Genomic DNA, 9,723 nt, shown 5'->3' with positions numbered 1-9,723 from the left:
GCACGTTAATAAACATAGAAAAAATTTGAAGGCTGTAAGAGGAAGCTATTTCCCGTTCATCATCAAACATGCATTGTTCCCTCTTGGAACCACGAGCCTTCTAGTGAGTTCCTCCGATTTGTGAGGGATGTGTGTCCAAACTTTCGCCAAACAGGCCAATTTGTTTTTACCACATCATCTTGGTGGCATCGCATTACATCAAGCAAGGTTTCCTGTTTTTCTGATAATTTTTTAATTTTTCAGAAATAAATGCCATTTCACTAGATGCATGTGTCCATGCCATGAGACCAATATGTTTGAAAATTCTTCTAATTTACTGCGCATGGAATTAACTCGGACACAAGTACATAAATGTGATTTTTGAAAACGTTATGGTTCGCCGTTGCATATAGATGTAGTTCAAATTTGAATGACGGGCATTAAATGGCTAGAAAATCACTTAAATGTCTTTCAAAGGTCGAATGACCCCTGAAATTTTCCTAATTTTCACATGACAGTTTATTAGTGCACGTTAAATGTAGAAAAAATTTGAAGGACGTAAGAGGAAGTTATCTCCCGTTCGTCATCAAATATGCATTGTTTCCTGTCAGAATCACGAGCCTTCTAGTGAGTTGCTTCGGTTTGTGAGGGGTGTGTGTCCAAACTTTCGTCAAACAGGCTAATATTTTTTACCACATGATCTTGCTGGCATGACATAACATCAAGCAAGGTTTATTTTTCTGATCATTTTTTTATTTTTTGGAATTGAAATGCCATGGCACTCCATGCATGTGTCCATGCCGTGAGACAAATATATTTGAAAATTCCTTCTAATTTACTGCATAGGGAATTAACTCGCACATAAGTACATAAATACAATTTTTCAAACCGTTATGGTTAGTTGTGGCATGTAGATGTAGTTTAAATTTGAATTACGGTCATCAAAATAGCAGGAAAATCATTTAAATGTCTTTAAATGGTCAAATGACCCCTGAAATTTTCCAAATGTTCACACGACAGTTTTATTAGTGCACGTTAAATGTAGAATTTTGTTAAGGCCATAAGGGGAGGCTATCTCCCGTTTGTCATCAAACATGCATTGTCCCTTCTCGAAAACACGAGGCTTCTAGTGAGTTGCTTTGGTTTGTGAGGGGTGTGTGTCCAAACTTTCGTCAAACATGCCAATTTTTTTCCACATCATCTTGGTGGCATTAAATTACATCAAGCAAGGTTTTATGTGTTTCTGATCTTTTTTTAATTTTTTCGAATTTAAATGCCATGGCACTCCATGCTTAAATGTGTCATAGCCGTTAAACCAATATGTTTGAAAATTCCTTCCAATTTACTGCACATGGAACTAAATCGCACACAAGTACATAAAATATGACTTTTCAAACCGTTATGGTTAGCTGTTGCATGTACATGTAGTTCAAATTTGAATTTCGGTCATTAAATGGCTATAAAATCATTTAAATGTCTTAGTACTAGTACTAGAAATGACCCCTCAAATTTTCCAAAATTTCACATGACAGTTGTATTAGTACTAGAAATTTTCTTGCACCTTTAAAACACCATCTGTTGCCACTTTAATCCAAATTCGTCTTTCACAGCTAATAAAAAATATCCACAACATCACACACAACTTTTTTGTAGGAACCGTTTGCGATGAAAATTTCTGGGTCTATAGTCCTGGGTCACCAACCAGGACAACGAAATTAGGACTAAAGGCTCCCACCCCTTAGTCCCGATTGGTCACAAACCGGGACTAAAGTCCCTCCACATGGCCGCGAGCACGTGCTGTGGGCAGGAGGACCTTTAGTCCCAGTTGGTGACACCAACCGGAACTAATGTCCCTCCACGTGGCCATGAGCTAGCACCGGGGGCTGGAGGACATTTAGTCCTGATTGATGTCACCAACCGGGAGTAAGGATTTGGTGTTAGGGTTTATGGGTTTTAGGGTTTATGATTTATTTTCCTTTTTATTTTGTGTTTTCTATTCAATTCTTATTCATTTTAACCATATCTTACGCTAGTCCATACAGTATACGTTATGCATATATAATAAAATTTCTAGTACGAACATAAATTAGTCTCATGTTTTTGCCTCATTCACTTTGCGAGAATACAATTCAATCAGATAATAATCGTGCATGATAATGATATTGAAACTAGAATTAAATAGATGCACAGACCTAGCTATTACTACATAATTACCTTGGGCTGTCGCCAGTGCAACTTCGGTTTCCATTCAACGACAACATCATTGATGAACCGTTTCCAACCCATGCAGATGATTTTTGCTGAGAGTGGAACTTGTCACATGATTACATTGTAAGGGGGTGTTTGTTTACATGGACTTATTGGTGTAGGGACTTAAAAAAGTCCTTTGTATTCCCATCTAAACCAAACAGGAGGGACTTATAGGGACTTAAAGTTGTCATTACTTATGAAACAAGACCCTGAGGGAGAGTCTTTTGGGACTTTTAGTTGTAACGTGGTCTTTTTATCCATGTTTAGTCCCAGGACCAAACAGGTAGGGACTTTTTTGGGACTAATGACTTTTTAGTTGTGACTAAAAAAAGTCCTAGGACTTATGAACCAAACAGGGCCTAAGAGCATCTCCGCCGTGCCCCCAACAGGCCCTCCCCAGGCGTTTTTGCCGCGCCAGCGCCGAAAAAACGGCCCAGTCGCCCCCAGAAGCCCGTTTTTCGCTGGCTCGGTCCGAAACTGGTGCCGGCGGACCCAGGCAGAACTCGGCGCCTTGGGGGCGCCTGGGGCGCCAGCACAAGCGAAAAGGGCACGTGGGTCCGCCCTGTCAGCGAGTCGAGCGCCTCTTCCCACCGTTTCTTCCCGCTTTTCCCCACTTCCCCCTCATTTTCTCCTTTCCTCCCGCCAATCTCCCTCCCACTCGCCTCCCAGCTGGCAGCCATGCCACAGAAGAAGTATGTCGTCCCCCGCGCCGAGGCGACCGCGACTGCCTTCATCGCCTAGCTGAAGCAGAGGAAGCCGAGGGCGCCGCCGTCAAAACCACCGGGCATGACACACGCCGATTGGAGGGTGGAAGTGCAGCGAAGGGAGGCCGTCACCGCTGACCGGCGGAACAGGGCCCTTGCCAAGAAGGCCCGTGACAACGTGACACGCGCGGCTGCGGCTGCCGCTGCCGCCGCTTCGGCGGACCAGGTCGAGGCCAAGGCGACTTGCGCAGGCATGATGAATGCACCCGGCAACCACGCGCAGTATGCGCCCTGGGGCCAGCAAGGCGTCGGGTCTCCGTCGCCGCAGCCATGGGGATCGTCTTCACCGGGCTTCGCCGATGGGGACGCGCACGGTGGGTTCAACCCAAATGTCACTTTCCCCCATGGACACCCGGCCAAGCGCACGCCCTCGCCTGCCTTCGCCGGCGTGCAGTACCCTCCATACAACTACTCGCCACCCGCGTACGCGTTCTCCCCGATGCCCCCTCTCCGCCGTTGCGCGCTGCCCTTCTCGCACCTCGGCGACACCGACGAGACCGAGGCCGACATGGACGACATGATCGCGGAAGGTTCGGCTGCGGCCGCCACGTCTCCCGGGTTCACCGCGGATGAGACGGTGGATCTCAGCGGCGGCATGGACGGCGAGCTCGGCTACGTCTACGGCGACAAGGAGCAGGAGTAGTAGCAGGAGGAGGAGGAGGAGGAGGAGGAGGAGGAGGAGCTGGCGACTGGTCCGGCGAGGAGGCGCAAGAAGAAGAAGCGGACGGCCAGGTCAGGCGAGCCGCGCATCAAGTGGGCGTCCAAGGAGGAGGAATGCCTCGTCGAAGCATGGAAAATCGTCTGCCTCCACCCGACCACCGGCACAAACCAGAGCATCGAGACGTCCTGGGAGCACATCAAGTCCGAGTTCGACGAGCGCAAGCTCGTCGACCCCTACTTCAAAGGCATCTACATGCAGCACGGGGCGAAGGCGATGGCGAACCATTGGGGGCGTATCGAGGGGGCATGCAACAAATGGCATGGGGTCGTCGAGGAGGTCGCCGCTCGCCCGGAGAGCGGCACCAGCGTTGAGGATCTGGTATGCCACACCGGTCTCCCGCCTCTCTTCAGCGTGTGCGCCTTAAAACTGTTTGTTCGTCCGCGCAGTTGCTGCGCATGTTCGGCCTGTATCGGCAGAGTAACAACGACGCCGAGTTCAAGTACCTCCACGTTTACAAGCGCATCGACAAGTGCGAGAAGTGGCGGAAGTCCGGCGCACCCTCGACAAGGCCAAGGAGACCTACAAGCCGGGCGCGCCGACTCCGGGCGCGTCAAAAGGGCGGCCGAACGGCAACAAAGGTGCCAAGAAGGGGAAATACGCCAACGCGGCCACCGCTCGCAAGCAGGAGTCCATCCAGCACTGCCTCGCCGACGCACAGGTCCGGGCCGCCCTTCGTGAAGAGAAGACTGAGGCACGGTGGTCAGCGTTGATGTCGAGCAGCGCCGTCAAGCTCGACCTGCTCCGGACCAATGTCGTCGCGAAGAAGAGGAACACCGACCTGGCTTTTCTGCTGGGCGGGGCGGACATGCTCCAGAGCACCGATGAGGTGGTCAAGGCGTAGTACTTGGCGGAGCATGACCTCATCCTGAACCAGCTTCCCTCGACGACGCCGCCCACGCCGCCCACGCCCACGACGACGCCGCCCACGCCCACGCACACGCCGCCGCTGCCGCCAAGCCCGAGCGATGATGCCGCCGAGACTGCCCGCAGCACAGAAGCCATGCCAACGCCGCCAAGCACAGAGGCCCTGTCAAGCCCGCGCATGCCGACTCCGCCAACGTCGAAGGCCGACCTCGCCGCCTGATGCGCGCTTCCGTCCTTTCTGTTTTTGGTACACCGAACTTTTCATCCGATCACCGACCTACTGGCCGCTTGATCGCCGGATTGTGGCGTCTATTTTGTGCGCGGGAATGGACTGCGTTTGAATTTGCCGTGGCTGGGGGCGGCGCCTGGGGGCGTGGCTGGGAGCTAGGCCGCCCCCAGGGGCCGATCTAGCGCCGGTTCGCCCCCAGGCCGCTCTTTTTCGGCGCCCTTGGGGGCTGAACGGCTGGAGATGCTCTAAGATGGCACAAAAAGTTTGGGGCCAATTGGAGTTGCTAACTATTTTTTAGAAAAAGAGAAGACCAAAATTTAATATTGCTGGACCACTAAATAAAATCCAGGGGCATTTTGGGAATTCAAAAGAGGCAAGTTTAAACATGACAAATATTTAGGAAATATTTGCCAAAAGATGAACTGTTTTGATTGCATGACAGAGAAAGTAAATATTTGCCATACACTTTAAATTTGGAAATTGACTTTGATTTGGACAAGTGGCAGATTGGCATGATGATCATGATGACATGGCCACCATTAGGGGGAGATCACTGTAGTAGTATACTGGGGATGTTACACACTCCCATCCGGGTGATTCTCAAAGAGAGAAAACCATGGTAGTCTGCTGGATTTAGAGTCTGCGTAGTACTCTGCTATGCGCTCCGCTTCAACTTTGGCTCGATTACGCTCCGCTTCGGCTTCGGCTTGACGCTCCGCTTCAACTTTGGCTCGATTACGCACCGCTTTAGCTTTGGCTTGACGCTCCACTTGAGCCGCCCTCTCTGATCGCATCTTTTCTTCGTCAGGGATTTCCATGGTAGACATTGCGTTCTTTTGCCCAATCACAATCCTGCCGTTAAAAGATACTCATATTTGTAAGTTTGCTACAAGTGGAATAAGGATGTTGAAAACTATGGCACGGATATTAAAAAATATGGAGCTGGCAGTCCACAGCATTTTATACGGATGCATGTTTGAACAAAGGAAAGCTTGATAAATTATCTTAGACAATACTAAATGATAAGGGCAGGTACCTTCGTGAGCCGAACAAACATGAGAGTGTGACAACAGCTCCACCATCGCCTAAGTTAATGGTTCTCTCGAGTCTGGCCAATATGGGGCAATCAGTTACATATTTTTTTTAAAGAGTGCACCTACGTGTTACACATTTAGTACCACACTCTATGACTTGACATTTATGTGAAACAACATAATGTCGTCATACTATGGTGCTTACCTGAAATTGGTGGAGCTCCACACATGGATGAATCCATGTTTTGTTCCTGTAAGTAGAACCGGAAGGTTTGGATGGGCAAGGACACAAAGAACTGGAGACATAGCTTGCAGCGTACAGATGCACTCCCTTTTCTGCAAGTCCCAGATCTGTTTTGAAAGAAACATAGCGTATGGACTTTAGCAATTTGTTATTATTTGCAAAAAGAGGATCGTTCCAGCCTCTCCAACTAGCATTAAATTGTACTGCATCTACTGTATACCTTGGCAGTGCAATCCGTAGAGCCACTGACCAAATAGTGTTGATCTCCGCGTCTGATAAAATCAAGGCAGTTCACTTCCTCCAAATGCGCAGGCAAACGATATTCAGGGTTCTCGGAATCAAGCCTCCAAACCTGAACATCATCGAGCATATACAACGAGGACTTGACGTGCTAGTAGTGGAAACAATCTTCTCAACGTCAAAGTTTATAGTTAACAAAAAGCACAAATCCAGCCATACAAACCTGTAATTTACCACCAAAAGACCCACTCGCGAAACGGTTATGGTCCCCTGGTATAAATGCGACTGTACTTAGGTGCAGTGAGGGAGGACGGCCAAAATATGCGAAAGGGAGGGGTTTGGCCACTCGTCTACCGGCAACGCGGCCGCCAGCCTTCGCCCTACCGAGTCCACCACTTCTTAGGTCATGAGAAGTCTGAAATTTTTGTGTCTGTTCCCAGGCCAGGTCCCAGTCTAAAAGCTCGGCATAGCCGGATGTCAACACACACGGTAGGGTTGGATGAACGGCTAGTACTGGACGGCCTGGCTTGAATCCAGCAGCTTTAACATGCATGATCTTTTCGATTTTTGTTACACACGCACAGTCGTACACGTGGAGGTCACTATCACGTGTCACGGCAACAATCCATTCCTTTCTTGCAATAAATTTTACGCTGCTTACTGCAATGAGAGTGGTCAATTTCATTAATACTCCATGGCAGTGTATATTTATATGACGATACAAACTTAATTGTTACTCCATTCGTGTGTGAGAAAGAATACCTCCAGCCTCTGAGACTTTAAAAGAACTCATCGGGTACTGCATGAACCCCAAAATAACTTTGTTAGTTCAACAGAAAATGGTAAGGCGTACATTATCACTTGCCGACGTATATATATTTAGCAGTTGTATATATATTCGAAAGATTATCAGAACTATATATACTACAACCGGGTATAGTTACACTCATGTCTCATATACTACCATGGTAGTATATATACTACTTTATCATTTTTAGTATGTTTATATATTATATCTAAGATACTCCAAAGTGAGCTACTCGAAAAATTTGCAAGTGAGCCCATAATTTTTACAATATTTATGAAATACGTCCATATTTGTACGTAAAAAGGAGTATGCTGAAAATATGGTATATACTTTCTAAAAAGTAGTATATATACTACCTAAATGTTCTTACATAGTACATACTACGCATACATACACTTTGATATGATAGGTACTACCAAAAACATATATATGAAACACATGTGGGTGTAACTACACCCGGTGGCAAAAAATCATATTCAGAGAATGCATTAGCTTGCCTTCATCTCATTGTTCCATACGCAAGCATATCCACTATCATGGCCTGTTAAAATCCTGTGTGACAATATGAATTTCATCATAGGATATAATGACATCCAACACATCCACTTGAACAAAGGAAGTGAAATTTGTACAATCTCCAAATTTATGCTAGCTAGCAATACATGCACTCACCATAGCTCTGTTGGATGTGAATCCAGGGAACACAAAGGGTCATGATTCAAGTTCAACGTTGTGTTCTGATGCAACAAAACACTAGTCAACATAAAAAACAATAGCTGAAATTAAGTTGGATGATCCATATATGAAAGTCAGCCACGGATGGCGAGCACATATATTTTTCGTAGTACTCATATTGGGATATCTTAGAGTAACTAGTGAAGTTATTGAGAATGATGGAGGTATGCTATATTTATTTATAAGGAATATTGAATGTCGGAGTACATACACTCCTAGGTATGCATATATGTGTGTTTAGGAATGCTATTCAGCACCCATGGTGCAGAATAATTTATTTTGCACCCAGGATTTTTTTACGTCATTACATTAAGAATTTACGTTTGTTATACAAATAGTGAAGTTCGGAATTTATGTCATGATTTATTTTGGACCAATCTTCATCGTTGTTGAATAGCATGACCATACACACACACATACACTCCATCTATTCTGCAACCGACTCTAGAATACTTATTGTGCAACCATTCCGTACTTCGTAGGAAGGAGTCAACTGCTCAATTTTTGCAAGTGAATGTTTTGCACGATTGCATATCTGCAATTGAATAAGAGGTGACCGCAGTGGCCAGTGATGGAGTGACATAAGAGGTGACAGTGAGGAGTTTGGACGCTTGCGCAATTGAAGTCACGTTTGAGCTAATCAAGTCACCATGCCGGTTGCACCTCAAGTAGCGAATACTGTTGTGGTGAACTTGGTGGAGCCCATGGTAACCTCCTGGATGGCAGCGAGTGTCGTGGGGACAATGAGAGCCATTGTGGTAGGTCCCTTGGCAGCATTGACTAGCATGGCGACGACCAGTGAGCAACTCCGCCTGATTGCGGTGCCGGCATTGTTGCATGGTCAAAACGACATGCCTCCGGTGGTGGGCGAGCTCCTGGTTCTTGGGCATACAACCTTGCCAGTGGTGGCCAGAAAATCTAGGACTCTAAGAGGACTGCAATTGTACCTATTATGGAGGTCGAGATGCCGGTGAGGCACTTTGGCAATCGGCTAGCAGTTATGCTGGAAGTTGATTAGTGACAACCCCACCTTGGAGAAGGTGATGTCGCATCGTGCAAAGTTGGAAGATACGGAGCAATCCATGGGTATTAGTTACAGCCTACTTGAAGTGATAGCTCGAGATTTATTCACCCGGTTTCGTTGGTATGCTAGCAAGAATCGTGATGCTGAACTTTCGTGTGTTGTAGTGTGAACAATTGCAGTTTGTAGAGTGAACATTTTTTATTTTTATCATGCATAGTGAACTGTACTAGGATGGGGATTGAACTTATGCAGTTTTTAAGAGTGAAATATCGAGCTTTGCAGTGTGAACTTATGTTTTTTTTCATTTTTATGTAGTGAACTGATGTAGATTGGAGAGTGAACTTTTGTATTTTTTTTCAGAGTGAACTTTTGTTTTTTTCATTCGGTGAACTATTGTAGATTGCTAAGTGAACTTCTGTAGATGCGATGTGGGACGGCTCGTGCATGTTGCTAGACTAGAAGGTAGGACGGGAGGGGACGAAATGAATCATGGCCAGATGTAACAGGGACAGCATCATGCGGCTCCCTCGCATTAGATGCAGATGCCGTTCACTGATTGGCAATGATTTTGGGGGAGGGCGGTTGAGATGCGGTTACATGATTTGGGTCGTCAGGATGCGGGATTAGATGTGGGTTCTATCGGGGGGAGGACTCAGAATTGGTACAAGGGGTTTGTAAAATAACTATTCTACAACTCTTAAGGGGTGGTTATAGAATAGGTACACCCTATATATATGACTAGATCTTAGAAATAGTATATGAGTAGATTCAAAGTGATAGTGTAGTATATATTTGGTGGCCGAGCGTAAAATAGTTTATTACACCCCCCCC

The 9,723-nt window shown here is 46.5% G+C and overlaps 2 protein-coding genes across 2 annotated transcripts in view; both read right to left on the bottom strand.

Annotated features, from left to right (window-relative positions):
• Positions 1-5,342: 5,342 nt before the first annotated feature.
• Positions 5,343-6,455, bottom strand: LOC123158803 (putative coatomer subunit beta'-3). The gene is made up of 4 exons (XM_044576643.1): positions 6,306-6,455; positions 6,047-6,192; positions 5,844-5,915; positions 5,343-5,659 (listed from the first exon to the last, which is right to left on the bottom strand). Exons 1-4 carry the CDS (start codon positions 6,453-6,455, stop codon positions 5,383-5,385), a joined length of 645 nt encoding a protein of 214 aa, XP_044432578.1. The 3' UTR covers positions 5,343-5,382.
• A 1,166-nt stretch (positions 6,456-7,621) lies between these two features.
• The window catches only part of LOC123158802 (uncharacterized), a 10,351-nt gene continuing 8,249 nt past the window's right edge, over positions 7,622-9,723 (bottom strand). Inside the window, exons 15-16 of the mRNA XM_044576642.1 lie at positions 7,806-7,870; positions 7,622-7,685 (exon numbers count right to left, since the gene is read on the bottom strand). Coding sequence (XP_044432577.1) covers positions 7,622-7,685; positions 7,806-7,870 — 129 coding nt within the window. The remainder of the gene's footprint in view (positions 7,686-7,805; positions 7,871-9,723) is intronic.

This window comes from Triticum aestivum, chromosome 7B (assembly GCF_018294505.1).
Source record: "Triticum aestivum cultivar Chinese Spring chromosome 7B, IWGSC CS RefSeq v2.1, whole genome shotgun sequence".
Lineage (NCBI taxonomy): Eukaryota > Viridiplantae > Streptophyta > Magnoliopsida > Poales > Poaceae > Triticum > Triticum aestivum.
The sequence above is the reverse complement of the archived record's forward strand: the minus strand, read 5'-3'. Positions and strand labels throughout refer to the sequence as shown.

What these genes read in the sequence shown, in the direction of transcription:
- LOC123158803 (XM_044576643.1), bottom strand. Translation starts at nt 6,455, where the DNA reads ATGCTCGATGATGTTCAGGTTTGGAGGCTTGATTCCGAGAACCCTGAA. An exon ending in TGGAGCTCCACCAATTTCAG is followed by an intron (nt 5,916 to 6,046) that starts GTAAGCACCATA and finishes CATATTGGCCAG; the next exon opens with ACTCGAGAGAACCATTAACT. An exon ending in TGTTTGTTCGGCTCACGAAG is followed by an intron (nt 5,660 to 5,843) that starts GTACCTGCCCTT and finishes TTTTAACGGCAG; the next exon opens with GATTGTGATTGGGCAAAAGA.